Below are 16,168 nucleotides of genomic sequence, written 5' to 3'. Positions count from 1 at the left end.
GCGCAACGGTGTGAGAGAGACAGAGCGGAGAGACAACTCTTCGGAATCGGTACCCAGGGCGGTAGGGCTGGGGAAGAGGGGAGGGGGCAGCAGGCAAGATTGCAGTTTTGCTTACGTCTTCGCCGCCCCATCACCCCCGCCCCGAGAAAAAACTTTAGAAAATGAAAAAGAGCAAAAAGCTGTTGATTGCTTGTAGCGGCACCGTCCACGCGCTGCCGCTGCAGCAGCGGAGTCCAGCAACACGACTGCAGCTCCGCGGTCTTCCGAAACGACAGCGTCAAGGGGTCGTTTCGGACACTCCGGCTGGAGCATCTTCGCATACTTGGGCCGGGTCCCTGCGGGCGCTGCGGGCCGGTTCGCCGAGGCAGGGGCCGAGGCGGGGGCCGAGGCGGGGGCCGAGGCGGGGGCAGGGGAGAGAGAAGCACACGCAAAATAAAAAGAGTCGAGAGGAGAAATGGAAGCCGAGGGGCGTCGAGGGGCAGTAGGGGCAACGAACGCAAGCCCTGCCCGGGCCGGCCGGGCCCTCCCGCTTGAGTGCGACGGAGACAGACGCAGGATCGCTGCCCCGGGTTTTACTCTCCAGACAGCAGCGCCCGAGGGGAAGGACTTTTTGTAAAAAGAACTGCTGAGACGTGGCGTTGCTTCGGCTTTCTGCACCAGGTTTTCGCGGGTTATTCGTCGACTACACGCGTTAGTCGGGATGAGTCGGAAGAAGAGGCATGGCAGGCAACAGTGCCAACAGTGCCCAGGTGGACAGCCTGGGGCCATTCCCACCCACCCCTCTTGCTGCTTGATTTCCACCCCCGTCAGTAAACAACTCCGAACAAAAGAAAGGCTCGTCCACGATACCGCACAGTTCGGCGAAAGGGGGATTGTCTCGGTGGAAAATCAACTCGTGATGGGGAGAGTACCTACGCACGCACTGATGAGGGTGGAGGTGTGAGGGTGCGAGGCGAGAGGGGGGGGGGCTGCGCGGCGTTGCCGACTGCCGCCACGACCGCTACCGCCACCGGCCACGGCTCGGCTCCGCACTGCTCGGCGTGTCTCGGCCGGCGCTCGGCTGCGACTCGGATCGGAACCCGCCCGCACGCAGCCCGTGGACTTCCCTATCTGCCGTCTCGCTCGCACTGCCGGCGACGGCCGCCCCGGCTGCCTGCCGGCTGCCTCCGCGGCGAATGGCGCGCTGCGCTGCGCCTGGCAGCGACGGCAGCGGCCAGGCAGGCTGGCAGCCAAGCGAGCGGCCAGGCAGCCAGGCAGCCAGGCGGCCTGCTTGGGGTCGAGTTTTGTGCCGGTGAACGCGGCAAGCGTGGTCAGTCCGAGCCAGAGCCCAGCGTGGAGTGGAGGCATCTCCGCCAGCCAAGTCCAACCCTCGGCGTGCGTCGTGCCCAACCCGACCAGCTCACGCGTGTGAAGGGGTCCGGGTCGTGTCGTGTCGTGCGTGTGTCCTAGCAGTGGAGTGAGTGCATCAAGTGCCGTGACCATCCTCAGCCACCAAGTGGACCGGGCGACACCGCCGCCGACGCCGTGCTCGCTGTGCTCTCGACGTGGGCATCTTGCATCGCCTGATAGCGAGTCTCGCTAGCAGGCCCCGCAGCCCCCGCGGACTACTATCCTTTTCTTCCCGACGACCAGGTAAGCGGAAGGACGTTGGCGTCCTGCGCGTCAGGAACCAGGAGTCTCATCTCGCTAAGGGGTTGGAGAAAGAAGTTGATTCGATGGCTATGTAACCTAGATCTCAGTTCAGAAGTTTAGAAGTTATCGAATCCAGATCTTTTTACCCGCTAGGCTTTTGCAAGGCATAGACGCGAAAAAAAATCTAAGAAAAAAATAGTTGGCACTGGGACTTGGCTGAGGAAGCTCAAAGCTTGCGAAGGCCGGGTACTTCCCTGAGGTAAAAGTTGTGGGCGGGGGCGACGTGTGATGATCTATTTCGTTCACTCTCACTCACTCACTCACTCTCCTGCTCAGCAAGGCGTGCATGCCCATTACCCCCACCGCCTCCGCAGCCGACCAGCCTAATTTTCTCCCGGCGCTCGCTCTTCCGCGACATTCTCGGACGCCCTCGCCGAGAGCCTCGTGAACTACCGTCTCAACGACTCTAGAGGCCGCGGGACAAGCAGTGTCAATGTGGTGCGTCACCGGGCCTTCCCGCTGTGACATCTTCCGGAAAATCTGGTGCGGCCGAACGTCGGCCGGCCGGCCGCGTCGTCTCTCTGTCTCTCTCGCACCCCTACGGGCCGCTCCACGGGTGCGAGAGAGACAGAGCGACGAATCAAGCCTTCGGCGCTGGAAGCGTTTTGTTTCCCGGGTCCAGGCCGTGGCTACGCCACCGACTGCGTGAGCGTGCACTGCCAGCACACTGCGCCTGCCTGGGCTCTGCTCGTTCTGTCTCTCTCGCGACCTCACAGGACGCCCCATGAGTGCGAGAGAGACGGACCGACGAAAGCACTGTCCGGAGATAGCCCGCAGGATTTCAATTAATTACAGTGATACGGCCGGTGGCGCGGCCTCGACGGACACCGCACGCCACGCGCACGGGGTTAGTGGTGCGGCGCGGCGGCGATGCGAAATTAAAATTCCAGCGCGTCGCCGGTGACGGAAATGGCTGCTTCGATTCCAGTGCTGGGGCCTGCGTGGCGGCGTGGCGGCGTGGCGCGCTGCAGCGAGACTGAATTTGAAATTGGCGTCGTGCGACGTGATTGGCCGTGATTGTGATGGGCGTGCAGCGCGCGGCGTCGCGGCGCCGGGGACACAGCGACACCTGCAGTGACCTGGCCTGGAGGCTGGAGGCCTGGAGAACTTGAACTTGCCGCTACACTGCTAATCCGCTTCCGCTGCGCTCCGTCCGTTTGACCCACTTTTTGGTTTTTCCTGCCGTGCTGTTGCTCTAGGTCCATTGTCCGCTGATTCTTTTTATGAATAAGGTTCCTTGCCTGCCGGCCCTGCCGGTGCCGCGTGCCGCCACGCACGGCCGCCGGGCGTGGCGTGTGGCCACGCTGTGGCGGTCGCGTGAACCGCTTCACTTTCAGTTTCCGTTGGCGTTGGCACCGGGTTGGCACCACTGGCGGCAAGGCGGCAAGGTTACTGGGACACGAGATGCGCGCCGCGATACCGAATAACGACAAACCGTGTGCAGTCGGCCAAAGCACGCGGCTGACCTTACCTCACTAATAAGGCGCTGTCTCTCTCGCACCCCGTCGGCACGCCCCGTGAGTGCGAGAGAGACGGAGCGCTTCGGGATCTGCCTGCCGCGGCGCGGCCAGTGCCCTGAGGACTCCGCCGGGATCGCGTGGGCGTCTCGTCTTCTCGCGGTTCCTTCCTCTTCCCGCGCGGCCGCAGCCTGGCCGCAGCCGCACCGGCTCGGCGTACTCGGGGTACTCGGCGTGCGGTCGGTCACCGGCAGGCCGCCGGCGTCCTTGCACCGCGCGGCGTGGCGCGGCGGCGCGGCGGCGTGGCCCGGCGTAGCGTGGCATGACCGGGATGACATAAAGCCCCTTGCCGTCCCTTGCCTTCTGTCTTCCTTCTCGTCGCCAAGGCCCACCGCCGGGACGCCAGGCAAGGCGCACCATTTCGGCGCCTTCTTCGGCGGTCCCCGGAGCCTGCCCCTTTCCCTGCGACTTTGCGGCTTTCGCCGTCCTGGCCGGTAAACCGAAACGCCAATAATCGTAAACGGCCATACGAGTGGATTGTGTGCATGTGTGTGTGTGCTCGGTGCCGTTGTGGGGCTTCCCCGCGCCGTCGTTAAAATGCCTGCCTTCGCTGAGCTTTCTCCGAGGCGTGCGGGCTCCCCGCCGCGAGGTCTGCGCTGCCACTGCCTGGCCACTGCCTGGCCACTGCCGCCGCGGACGTCCCGCCCTGCATCCCGCACGGTGGCCGATTGAAATTCCTCCCCACGGGAAGCCCCCCGACGGCCCGACGGCCAGCTAGACCGACGCGCAGCGCCACAAGAGCCGTTTCTGGACGCGGATCGAGCCCGAAAGTCTTTGAATCGGATTCCAATCGAACGCGTGACGGCGCACCAATGGATTCCTCGTCCGACGGACGGGCAACTGATTGGTGCCGTCATGTGTTTGATTAGTCCCGAGGAAGACGGGGTTCGAGTCATGCCTCCCCGCTGCAGGGCGAGGGTGGCGAGGGCGGCGGCCTCGACATGCCCGCATCGATTCCCACACCTTTGCACGCCTTTCGTGGAGACTGCACGTCATGAGGCCGCCATGCCGATGAAAAGGGCCGGCCCGATCGCCCTATTCCGGGAATGCGCCTTTGTGGGGCCCCGGGGCGTCAATAGCAGTGCTGCAGCGTGACAGTGCCCCACAGAGCCGCAGCGCGAGCCGCAGAGGCCACGGCCATCGCCACAATCCTCATTCGTGTGCAAAAACGTGGCCGGCGCGCCGTCGCTCGAGGTCAACATCCCCGTCAGCCCTCCACGACGCCCTTGGCGGCGGCCAGGCCAGCCCCAGCCCTCGACGCGGTGCTCGGTGCTCCACCCTGACCCGGCCCCGGCGGCGGGTATATTTATAGCGCGGGGGAAATTAATGGTGTAGTGGTGAGGTACCCGTAGCCGTCAGAGTGATTAGCGTCCTCCTGCCCTGGGCGCCACAATCGCTGCACCGATCTCGCGCGTCGCCAGCCTCGCCGGCCCCGCCTGCCTCGGACGCGGCCGGTGCACGCGCGCCGCTCTCGGACGCAGCCGAATCGGAATCGGAATCGGAATCGACTTGCAGCTTCAAGTGCCGACGGCGTGGTCGGCGTCGCGGAGACGATGCAACAACTCGAACGGAGGCGGGCTGCCTCGGGGCATCGGTGCCTGCACCGCCCTGGCACTGCCCCGGCACTGCCCCTGCCCGCGGCGCGGCGGAAGGAACGGCCGATATGACGCGGCGTTGCGTAAGAGATGGCGGCGGGGGCGTCCGCGTCGTCGCCGCGTCGTCCACGGCGGCCCGGTCGCCTTGGCAACGATATGCAAATTCACGGTCAAGGCGGCCGGCGGCGGCCGCGCCTTGCAGAGCGACTGCAGCAAAGCAACGCCCCCTGGGGGCTCGCCTCGCCGCCGCGCACCCTCTGGTCGTGGAGCGCAGTGGCGTGGCGGTGCCGCCGGCCAGGCAGCTGGCCATTGTGCAACAAGCCATCAACGCGCGTTGTCATCACGACGGAGACACTTAACTGGCCTGCCACTCTCGCAGTGCGCTTCGCTTCCAGACTTCCAGACGCGCTAAATCACGTCCACTCTGGTGCGCGCCAAGTTTCACATCGTTTGAGTGCATGCGGCCGTTTTATTGGCCTGCGCGTTGGCATTAGTGTGATGGAAGCGTGCTTCTGCTTCGGTCCGGGACGGTCCGGGACGGCGACAAGGAGCGAGTACGTCTTGGAGGCACTGAGTGGCCGGGCGGCGGGCGGCTTGGCGGTGGCCTTGTGCGGGTACTTGGCCTGGTCCGCGCTCCACGCCGCCGCCGTGCTTGGCCGTGCTGAGGTTCGCCGGCCGGCGCGGCCGCCGCTTCCGGTGTGCGTGGTGCCCGGCGCGATGCCGCGTTCCAGTCGCCACTATTTTGTTTGTTTGGCGTGGCGCTGGCCGCACTGGAGTGGCGGTGCCGGCGGTCCGTCGGGGAGGTTTCGGGCCGCCGGCCGTCGAAAGGGAAAAGCCGGACCGGACCGTCCGCTTCGTTAGCCGGCGTTAGTGGCTCCCCGCGAACGGGCGGCCGGGCCGACGGGCCGCCGCTGCCGCTGTTGACTCACGGCCGCTCTTGACCCACTAGACGCGTGTGAAGGTGCGAGAGAGACGGAGCGACGCGAGGGAAAGGAAAGGGAGTACATTTTTAATTCGCCGCGGCATCATGTCTGAGGCGGCAGCGGCGGCGGCGGCGCGCCGGGAGGGTCATGTTTGTGGAAGCTGCGGCCTGCGTGTGTGTGTGTGTGTTGTGTGTGTCCGGATGGTGGTGGAGGTCCACCACGGCAGCGCCTCCCGTGAGGCTAGGCTAGATTAGGTTCGGTATTTTGTATCGACAGCGAGGCACTACCAGTACCCGGGCATCCGGGACGCGGCGTGGGTTGAGTGATGGGCGCGTCGATTAATCTACATTCACCGCGCTGGACGAGATCCATGCCGCCTTGGTCCGCCGCCAGATTCCGCACATCTGTCTCTCTCGCACTCGTGGGGCGTCCCATGTAGGTGCGAGCGAGGGGACGCTCCTTGGTGCGGCCGTGCTGCAGGCCGAGCAAGCCGTCGTGGAGGCGCTGCTGTCCTTCGACGCCTCCCGGATGCGATAACGCCTCTAACGCGTCTAAGGTCGCCGTGGATGTGTCCGTCTGTTGCTCCGGTGGTTCCGTTTCCAGGCGACGGGCGGGATAGGAGGCACGCGCGCTCCTCCAGCAGCCCGCTCCAGGCGTGGCTCCGCGAGCGTCACGACGCCGGCGACGTTTAAAGATTCATAGACGGCGCGGCGGCGCGCGGCTGTTGCCAAGTGCTTTGGTTTCGATTCCACGCCGACGGCAGGCGGTGCCGGGCGACGCGACCGCGGCCAAACGCACTCGGGTGCCCGGATGGGCGGCGCGTCTTCACCTCCTAGGTAGAGGCCACCATTACCTCCAACGCGCCCTCCGCCCGCAAATTACAGGCGCGCATCAAAATTCGTACCTTAAAACTGCGCGGTGTGGAATGTGATACCGCCTTGACGTCAGCGGCGCGGCGGGGTGGGGCGGGGCGGGGCGGGGCGGGGCGGCGGAGGCGTGGCCAGTGTAAGCGCCGCGGGGGCCGCGGCGGCCGGCCCGGCCCGGCCCGCGTTGGACTTGACCGTGACCTTGGTGGCCTCCTGGAGCCGCGGCGCCGCGCTGGCGTGCCTTGCGCCCTTTAGCGTTTATCGATCGGGTGGTAGTACTATACGCGGCACTGCGAGCTGGCCTGGCTGGCCTGGCTGGCCGGACGCCCGGCGGGTAGGCAACACGGGGACACGCGTGCTCGGCGGGTCGGCCTGGGCAGGCGCTCGGCCGGGCTATCGGCTAGCGAGGCGCTCTGCAAGGCGTGCTCGCCAGCGGCGCCTCGCCGCCTCGCCTCGCCTGCCTCGCGTCGCCTCGCCTCGCCTCGCCTCGCCTCGCCGCCTCGCTCGCCGCCTCGCCTCGCCTCGCCTCGCCTCGCCTCGCCTCGCCTCTCCTTGCCGTGCGGCTAAAGTCAATGTGAAGGCCGACCCGACCCGTTCCGTACAAGCGGCGGCGCGGCAGCATCAGATGATGTCTCGTGTCACGATGGACCCGGCCCGAGCGCGGACGCCGAGGGGGACGCGGGGACGCTGCGACTCGGTGTCGTGAGTCTCGGCCGTAAAGGCGAGAGCCCGCGGCTGGCGAGCGATCAGCGCTCGAGACTCGGCTTGATTGGCTCGGTTCGATATACAGCGGCAAGAATGGCGCTGGAAAATTCGCCTGCTCGGCGTTACGCGGCGCTACAATTATGACCGTGCAGCGCAGTCTCTCTCGCACCCCTGCGGGGCGAACCGGCAGTGCGACAGAGACGGAACGAGCCCTGTCCGGAAACAGGCTTGCCCGGCCCGGCTCGGCCCGGCGGACACGTGAGCAAAGTCCCTGCATTCTCGGCACGCTGCTCGGCATGCTAATCGACGAGCGCCCCGGGGATTGAATTTCAAGCGCGGGCGGATTCTCACGCCGGCCGAAATAGTTTCCGATTCCCCTCGTCGCCACACTGGAAACGCCTTTCTTGGCGGCGAGCCGCGCGGAAAACAACACCACTAGAGTGAACGCCGCGCACGCGCTGCCTGGGTGGCGGTGACAGTGCATCTTTTGCATTTTTCTTGTGGTGAGGCGTGGTTGGTCGTCGGCAGGCTGCCAGTGTGTGAGTGTTGGGCGTGCCGCTATGCCCGCGGGGCGCTGTCGCTGTCGCCGGGGGTGTGGCTGGCGATAGCCGAGCCCCCCGTTGCGTTATGTCGTCTTGCGCGTCCAGCTTGCCCCCGTCGTTGCCCCCCGTTGTTGATGACCACCTTGCCACAATGTCGGCGGTGCTTTTCCGCGGTGGTGCGTTGGACTCGAGTCCCGACGGCGTGACACAGCAGCCGGCTGATTCCGACCGGTGTTTTGGTCTCTCCGTTTCGCTCGCACCCCTATACTTTCGGGGCGCGCCCCTCGAGAGGGCGAGAGAGACAGAGTGCGTGTGGTGCGGTGCCCCGCGCTGGCGGCTCGGCTTCACCTTGCCGCTGGCCCCGGGCATGACTCGCGGTGTTTGGAACGCTCCGCCCGGCCTGACCTAGCTTAACCTAGCCGCTGGTTCGGCTCGGCGCGGCCCGGCGTCTTCCGGGACCCGTCGCCGGCGTGCTCTACGCCGCCTCGACTGTCGCGTCCTTTTTTCCTATCTAGATTCCAGACGCCAGCCGTGGGCCGGGCCGCCGACTCGCCGCCGTTTTCCTGGTGGCAAAGGCAAATGGATTGCGCCGAGCGGAGCGCAGCCGCGGAGCCGCGTCCCCGGAACTAGAGATCTCGCGGCTAGTTGTCAGCAGGCTCACTCTGAACTACGACAGTGCTTTCGTCGCCCTGTCTCGCTCGCACTCGCGGGGCGTCGCGTGCCGGTGCGAGGGAGACAGACTGCCGGCCCCGCCTCGCAGACTCGCAGCTGCACTGCATAAATCTGGATCCGCCGACGCCTCCGTCGCCGGGCCGTCCTTGCCGCGTCGTCGGTCGGCCTGCAGCCCCTGGCCACGGCATTAATAATTGCCCGGAAAATGAAGTGGCTTCCTCGTCGATTGGCCGATGAGCCGGCACTCCTCTGCCAATCCCGATCGGCCGATTTGGCCGGGGAACATTTCCATTCATTAGACTGCAAAGCGGCAAGGCGGCGTGGCGGCGCCGGGCTAGACGCAAGGCGGGCGAGGCGGGACCGGCGAGAGTTGCTTTCAATCTCGCAAAGGCGAGCAAAGGCCACCGAGTGCCTCTGCGTGGCCGCCGGGCCGCCGCCGCCGCCGCCGTCCGGGTGGTAGGTCCGGTCGGCTGGCGGCTAGGCTGGCTAGGCTGGCGACGCGCGTGAGCAGCTTGGCATTGGTGACGTGCGGTGAAAGGGGGAACTGATACGGGCCGTGTTCTATCGAAACGCAATCCCGCCGATGCGAGCGATGTGTATCCGCTGACGGCCAAAAAAAACAATAATTGCATAAAATGTTGCGGCGGCGCGCGCGGCTTGCAGTGGCGGCGCACGGCCTTCTGGGCGCACGCCGCGGACGCCGTTGATTCGGATAGATATCGCTGTTGGCATCGTGTCGCCGCGTCGTTCCGGCCGCCGAGCCGCCGAGGCTGACGGCCACATACTGGGCTTTCTTCCAAACAATACTGCACGCCGCCAGCGCGCCGCCGTGCCGTGCGCCGCCTTCAAGAGCCGCCCCGCCGTGGGACTCGCGCACCGCACTGGTTCCGAGAGTCGCGCTGTCTCTCTCGCACCCATTCGCCGCGCCCCACGAGTGCGAGAGGGACAGAGCGACCCTCGGAATGAGTCTGTGCGTGCCGCGCCTCGCAGTCAGCCCGCTAAGTGCCCTGATTCCCGATTGGCGATCACAATGCCTACGGTACCGGCGGTACCGACTGGACGGCATGGCATTACCGGCCTGCTCATAACTTTCTTTGCCTGCTTGACGTTATTAACCGCTCTATCAGTGCTTCATCAAGCTGGCCGTGCCGCCGCACTGGTTGCCCTTGGCGCGAGTGCGGGTACGCGGTGCCGCGGTGCTGCGCGTGTCGACGGCGTGCACGTCTCTGGAAGTCTCTGCGGGCTGGTTGCGAACACCGTCTCTCTGTCTCTCTCGCGCTCACGGGGCGCACCGTAGGGCCGTAGGGGCGCGAGGGAGACAGCGGCGAAGCGTTGGGATCGGCCTGCCGGGCCGCGGGTCCGCGTACCGGTGCAGCGTGCAGCGCGATCCGGCGAACTGTTAGCGCTAGGGCTGGGCCGGGCTGGGCCCCTCCGAGGCCCCGCCGTGGCCCAGCGGTACCGTTACAGCCCCGCACCCATGCAGCATGCAGCGGGCTGAGTCCGAACAGCGCGTCGTCGCTGTCTCTCTCGCGCTCGGCCCGTTGGGGTGCGAGAGAGAAACAGCCCTGTCCGCAATCGCAGTGTATTGGCAGATCGCGGCCACGCGGTTCGTTGTCCCGGAACTTCCCCGAACACGACTCGGCACCGCACCCGAGTAGCAGCAACACATGCAAACTCGGAGCGAGTGCGACGCGGGGAGGAAAATGGGGGCAGAGGGAGCGGCAAAAGTGGCGGGGCTGGGGATCTCCAGGCACCGCCCCGTTTGCCTGGAACTTGGAAGAGATTTGGTCTGATTGGGCCGTTTTGGCGTCGGAGCGTCCGAGCCGGCAGGCGGCAGGCCAGCGCTCTGACGCGAGACGCGAGCCGTCAGACCGGTTCCGGATGACAAGGGACCGACGGACCGACCGGCGAGGATTCCACGCGTTGCGTCGTCCGTCGTCCGAAATGCCCGTGCTGGCCGCTGGGGCCGCTGAGGCCGCTGAGGCTGCCGGCGAGAAGGCGAACGCATTGCGACGCATTGCCGTTTGCGTGCCGGCCTCCTCTGGGGCAGCCCCGGCCGGCCTCCTCCTCCTGGAGGCCCCCAAGCCCCCGACCGAGCCGATCAAAGCGAGGGGCCCCGGAGACCTCAACGCGCTCGGCAGCGAGCGCTATCCCATCAGTCATGGAGGAGATAGGGCACAGCGCCCAGCCCAGCCAGCCCATGAGGTTATCGGGGACTGTCGCGTGGAGTAGCGACGGGTCAGTTCCATTGTCACTGATAGTGATGGACAATCACTGGATGGAACATGCCACCACCGCCGACTGATTCCTCACGTCGCTGACGTCACGCGGTCTCTCTCTTACTCGTGGTGGCGCGCTGGTGCGAGGGAGACAGCGACGAAACGCTGTGCGACATCGGATTGTAGCAGTCTGGCAGCCCCCCCCCCCCCCCCCCCCCCCAGCTTCCAGGCCGTGCGGCTGCCCGGACCTGTCGGCCTGTCTTGTCACGCGGCAGTCGCGGTACCAGTGGGGCGTGTCCCCGATTGGCAAGGGATTCCCCGCCGGTACTTCTCCGTGACCGCGCTGTCACGCACACACACACACACACACTCACACATAAACACACACGCGCACGCAAGCAGCGCCCCGCCAACGCATTTTCCACGAAAGCAATAAAAACAGGGAATAAAAGAGTTTCCCACTGCAAGGATTGCGTTCTGGCTGATGGGGCCAAGTAATTGACTACGCGAAGGTACACCCACCGCGATGGAGGCAGTGATGCACCTCGCCGACAACGTCCCGCCCTCTCGCGCCACCATTCCAGGTTTTATTTATATTACATCCGGCTGCAAACTTTTTCGCCGGCCCGCCGCGAGGCTGTGGGCTGTGCCGCCGTGCCGGCGAGCAGATCCTTTGTTGTCGGCGAGCGCCTCGCCAAGCGTCTAGCCGCCCGCCCGGCGCCTCGGCGCTCATGCTCGCCGATGCGATGCGCCGATGCGTGGTGATTTGGCTTGGAGTGGCTCCTCCCGCCGGCGCGTCCCCGCGTCCCCGCGTCCCCGCGTCCCCGCGCACGTGTAGGTCCAGCCAGCAGGCTGATTCCGCGTGCCTCTCTCTCACTCACGGGCCGCGCGCCCCGTGCGGTGCGACAGAGGCGCCGACTTGACTGAGGCCCGCCGTACCCTCGGAATCAGCCTGCAGCCGCCAGCGGCCGCCAGCCCGGAAGGAGGCGAGCCTGCCAGCCTGCCAGGCTCAGCCTGTGGGTGGGAAGGACGTCCCTCCTCCGGGCTCCAGGCGCTGCTCCAGGCGTGCTCCAGGCGTGCTCCAGGCGCTGCGGGCTGGCTCCGAACCGTGGCCTCGTCGCCCTGTCTCTCTCGTGCTGATGCGAGAGAGACTCCGGACTCTTTCTGCTCCGGGCGGCAGGCGGCAGACAGGCCCCGCGGCTCTGCGCTGCGATGAATTAATGACCTGCTTGAATATGCTGTGCCAGCGTGCGCGTAAATTGCTGTTTTGTACCACCGGGTTCAAGCACCTGAAAGAACCTCAAGTTTCAAATTTTTTGTTTTGCCTTCGAAGATGAGCGCACTTGCGATGCGTGCGTGATGGTGATGGCGAGGGGCCTTGGGCTTGGGAGTCCTATCCGGTCGCTGCAGCGCGCAGCAATGGCGCAGCCGGTGCTTTACGTAGGCCGTGCCGAGCCGAAAGGACCCCGAGTCGTTGGTACCAACGAACCGCCTGAGAGAGGCGGCCCAAGTCGGTTGTGTGGCTCGAGTGGTGTCCAGTGCAGTGTCTCCGGACAGGTGCGCAGGCTAGCCAGCAGCTCCACTGCACACTGCCCAGATGCCCGCCTCCGCCTCGCCGAATGGAGGATCCGCGGACTTGAGAGTAATCTAGATGGGGCAAGGTGAGGCAAGGCGAGTGCAGTAGTACAGGTCCGGCCCGGCTGCCAGGTACTCCGTGTACTGCCGGTACTGCCCGTACTGCCCTTGCATTGTCCACTGCGCTGCGTCGCTACTCCACGCTCTACTCCTCGCGACTCGCTCGCCGCGCCTGCACGTGTCCGCCGTCGGCACTGGCGCGTCAATACCCCGCGCGCTAAACTTGATGCTTGTCTGTCCCAGGTCTTCCCCGGCCGCCGCCATGCTGTTCCCCAAGCTGGAGCAGTTCAAGTGGCTGTACAAGTGGTACGTGCTGGTCATCCTGACGCTGGGCTACCTCCTGGCCGAGCTGGGACACTTCCTCATCGGTGAGTCACCGTCCGTCGGGTCCGTCAGCCTGATTGGCTAGTCCTAGTCTTCGTTTCCCCGTCCGGGTCGTTTCCTCGACGCCGAGCTTGACGCCGTTTCGGCGCGGTCCTCTGTTCCAGGAGTAACAAGCAAAGCCACCTCCAGGGAGCTCGGCTACGGCGACTTCGCCTGCCAGTTTATCAATGTGACACACTACAGCGTGCCCAACATCACCATTTGCGACACCCTCAAGACACAAGAAACGTAAGTACCAGAGCGGGAGCAATGCTTGAGCTTCTCACAGCCGCCAAAGGCCCCGGCGAGCTCGACAGGGGTACGGTAGGCCACCATCCTGACCCCGACGCGTTGGGGCTCGGGCGGGCGGCCTACCTGGCAGGCGCTAGACTGCCGAGCGGCGCCGACACCAACACTTCAACAATGCTCGTCCTTCGTTGACAGATGCGTGGAGGAGACACACTGCGAGTGGGACCGCAACGGCCTGGGCTACGACTACCAGTTGATGGCCGGCCCCACTTTCATCGCTGTCTACACCATCGTGGGCGTCTTCTTCGGCATCGCCGCCGACAGGTTCAACAGGTACGTGGAGGATCCCCATAGCAAAAAAACGAAATCAAAAGCAAAAACTGAAACAAAACGCCCTCGACCGCGACTGCGCCACTTACTGCTTCGTCACACGCGCTACCGGTATTTTGCGGGCGTCGGATTTGACGCGCGTGACAGTCATTGGAGTCGTGGGTTCAAATCCCCCTCAGAGTGTCGTTTCAAGGGTCGTTTCCCCCGGGTAACCGATGCCTTTCCTGTCCAGGGTGCGCATGCTGTGCATCGCCACGCTCATCTACGCCGTGTCGGTGCTGGGCTCGGGCGCGGCCAAGGCGTACTGGATGCTCATCCTCATGAGGATGGTGCTGGCGGCGGGCGAGGCTGCCTGCAACCCGCTCAGCACGGGCCTGCTGTCCGACATCTTCCCTGAGAAGGACCGAGGCCTCGTCATGTCCATCTTCAACTGGGGCATTTTCGGCGGTTACGGCCTGGCCTTCCCCGTGGGCCGCTACGTCACCCCCATGAACCTCTTCAACCTGGTAAGGCCTTGCCCTGCGGTGGCGGTGCAGTGGCACAGACTTGACTGCTTGTAAGGTGCCCGACCCTCATTGATCCCGATCTGCTTGTCTTCGTCCAGGGCTGGCGCGCGTGCTACTACATGACGGGCATCTTGGCCGTGGTGGTGGCCGTCCTGACGGGCGTGACGCTGCGCGAGCCGGAGCGCACCATGATCGGCGAGGAGAAGCACAAGGACGCGGACGACGCGACCATGGACCGCAAGCTGGCCGTGCTGGACGTGGAGAAGAACCACCCCGAGAAGCAGGTGGACAGCGCCTGGAAGGTGCTGCTGGAGCCGCGCGTGGTGCTGCTGTGCCTCGCGGCCTCCGTCAGGCACTGCGGCGGCATCTGCTTCGCCTACAACTGCGACCTGTACTACAACCAGTACTTCCCCGGCGTGGACCTAGGCTGGTCCCTGTTCATCGTGACCTGCTTGGTGGGCAGCATCGGCGTCATGCTCGGCGGCGTCATCTCGGATCGCTTCGTCTTGTACATGGGCGTCCGCGGACGCCTGCTCGTCCTCGCCCTCAGCCAGGTAAGCCAAGCCAAGTCCTGGCCAGGCCAAGCCCAAGGCCAAGCCCAAGCCAAGCCCAAGGTCCGCGGCCGTTGTGGGATCCTGGGCCCTGGGATATAAAGGCAGGCCTGTCCTCATCTGACTGGGTTTGCTTATGTCTTGTTGCAGCTCATCGCCACCCCCTTTGCCTTTGGAAGCGTGTACTTCGACCCACTGTGGGCCATGATCACCCTTGGTATTGCCTACCTATTCGGTGAGTGTTTGGAACTGTCTTTGGACACCGTAGTGAAACAATAAACCCGGCGATACTAAAGTGCTCTCCATTGCCTTTTCAGCTGAAATGTGGTTTGGAATTCTGTTTGCCACTCTTGTCGAAGTTGTGCCCATGTCCGTGCGATCCACCACTGTGGGAGTGTTCTTGTTCGTCATGAACAACATCGGTGGAAACCTCCCAGTGCTGGTTGAACCAGTTAGCAAGTCGCTGGGATACCGTGAGGCTTTATACATCTTCTACGTAGGATTCCAATTCATCAGTAAGTTAATAAGCAAGAAATTTTTTAAAATCAAAATTGATGGGCGGAAATTTTGCCTTGATGTATGGAACTAAGTGCTGATCCCTCCTTTCCTCATTTTCAGGCTCCATTATGTTCTTTGGAACCATGTTCCTGATGCCGAAGAAACACAAGAAAGAAGAAGTGCCAATGCAAGTCCAGGTACCAGCCAATGGTGTAGTAAACTCTGTTTCTGCAAATGTGGAGTCCATCAGGCTGTAATGCGTTATAGAAAGTCATCCAGTCAACACCAAAGAAAACCAGGGAATTCACCTGGCTAATTCGCCATATACATTCACAATGTTGTCCATTGACTCAATATGAGGCTTTTGACACTTAATTTGGGTATCGGAACTAGTATTTGTGCTTTTATTTTCGTTTAAAAATGTGACATTACTTTCTTTTACTTTGAAAAACAGCACATAAATGACATACTTTACGAGATAATGAACATGTCATTTTGTCATCCATTGATCATGTATAGGATTTCATTAGTGTATAGAATAATGCTTAATTGAAATTTTCATCTTTCACTTTCCTGAGGCGAGATGTATTTTTCAATCTTGCATTGTTGTCATTTTGTCATTTTATACATTTCATTTTGTAGTGTTCAGCAAAACACAGGGCTTAACAGCATAAGTGAATTATCCATGTGTCATATGCCTTTTATAATTTATTTTCTAGGTAGGGTGAACTACCATACACTGAGTACTGAAATTTCACATCCTTACAAGTAATGACTGGCTCTTCTTTCCCTTCTGTGACCAGAAGTTATAACTTCCATAATTACTATATCTTCACTTTTTATTTTTCTATGACTGACTGTTTTGTCAATCAGATCTTTTTTTCCCTACTATTCAGCTTGTATCTATTCCTTTGGTCTGCAACTTTGAAATTGACGATATTTGAAATGTCACGCAATTCATGCACAAGGCTAGACGAAATTTGGCTCCAAATTTGGTTTTAATTATTTGACCATTATTGGGGGACTGGGACTGTTTGTGATAGTGATGGATGGTACATGTTTCTTGTGTTATTTATCATGATAGTTTTTTAATTATGTAAAGTGTACTTTAAGATAAGACTAAATGTGATATGATGGATGAAATGTAATGGGGGTGATTAATTGCATCACCATGCATATTGTAAATTTAGCCTATTTCTAAACTTAGTTGTAAATAAATAATTTAAAATTGAGTAATGTTCATTTTCACAACCTTTTATTCTGGTGGATGAAGACGGTAGCAGGATTATAAAAGATAAGATTCAT

At 62.5% G+C, this 16,168-nt stretch overlaps 1 protein-coding gene across 1 annotated transcript; it reads left to right on the top strand.

Moving 5' to 3' along the window:
* Positions 1 to 1,273: 1,273 nt before the first annotated feature.
* LOC117640996 (putative metabolite transport protein HI_1104) lies at positions 1,274 to 16,095 on the top strand. Its single transcript, XM_034378085.1, has 9 exons — positions 1,274 to 1,632; positions 12,610 to 12,734; positions 12,855 to 12,978; positions 13,174 to 13,311; positions 13,541 to 13,814; positions 13,913 to 14,368; positions 14,516 to 14,600; positions 14,683 to 14,880; positions 14,984 to 16,095. Exons 2-9 carry the CDS (start codon positions 12,629 to 12,631, stop codon positions 15,118 to 15,120), a joined length of 1,518 nt encoding a protein of 505 aa, XP_034233976.1. The 5' UTR covers positions 1,274 to 1,632; positions 12,610 to 12,628; the 3' UTR covers positions 15,121 to 16,095.
* Positions 16,096 to 16,168: the final 73 nt, after the last annotated feature.

Source organism: Thrips palmi, unplaced genomic scaffold, assembly GCF_012932325.1.
Source record: "Thrips palmi isolate BJ-2018 unplaced genomic scaffold, TpBJ-2018v1 HiC_scaffold_1, whole genome shotgun sequence".
Classification (NCBI taxonomy): Eukaryota; Metazoa; Arthropoda; class Insecta; order Thysanoptera; family Thripidae; genus Thrips; species Thrips palmi.
The sequence above is the reverse complement of the archived record's forward strand: the minus strand, read 5'-3'. Positions and strand labels throughout refer to the sequence as shown.

What these genes read in the sequence shown, in the direction of transcription:
- LOC117640996 (XM_034378085.1), top strand. Translation starts at nt 12,629, where the DNA reads ATGCTGTTCCCCAAGCTGGAGCAGTTCAAGTGGCTGTACAAGTGGTAC. An exon ending in CCATGAACCTCTTCAACCTG is followed by an intron (nt 13,815 to 13,912) that starts GTAAGGCCTTGC and finishes GTCTTCGTCCAG; the next exon opens with GGCTGGCGCGCGTGCTACTA. An exon ending in TCGTCCTCGCCCTCAGCCAG is followed by an intron (nt 14,369 to 14,515) that starts GTAAGCCAAGCC and finishes GTCTTGTTGCAG; the next exon opens with CTCATCGCCACCCCCTTTGC.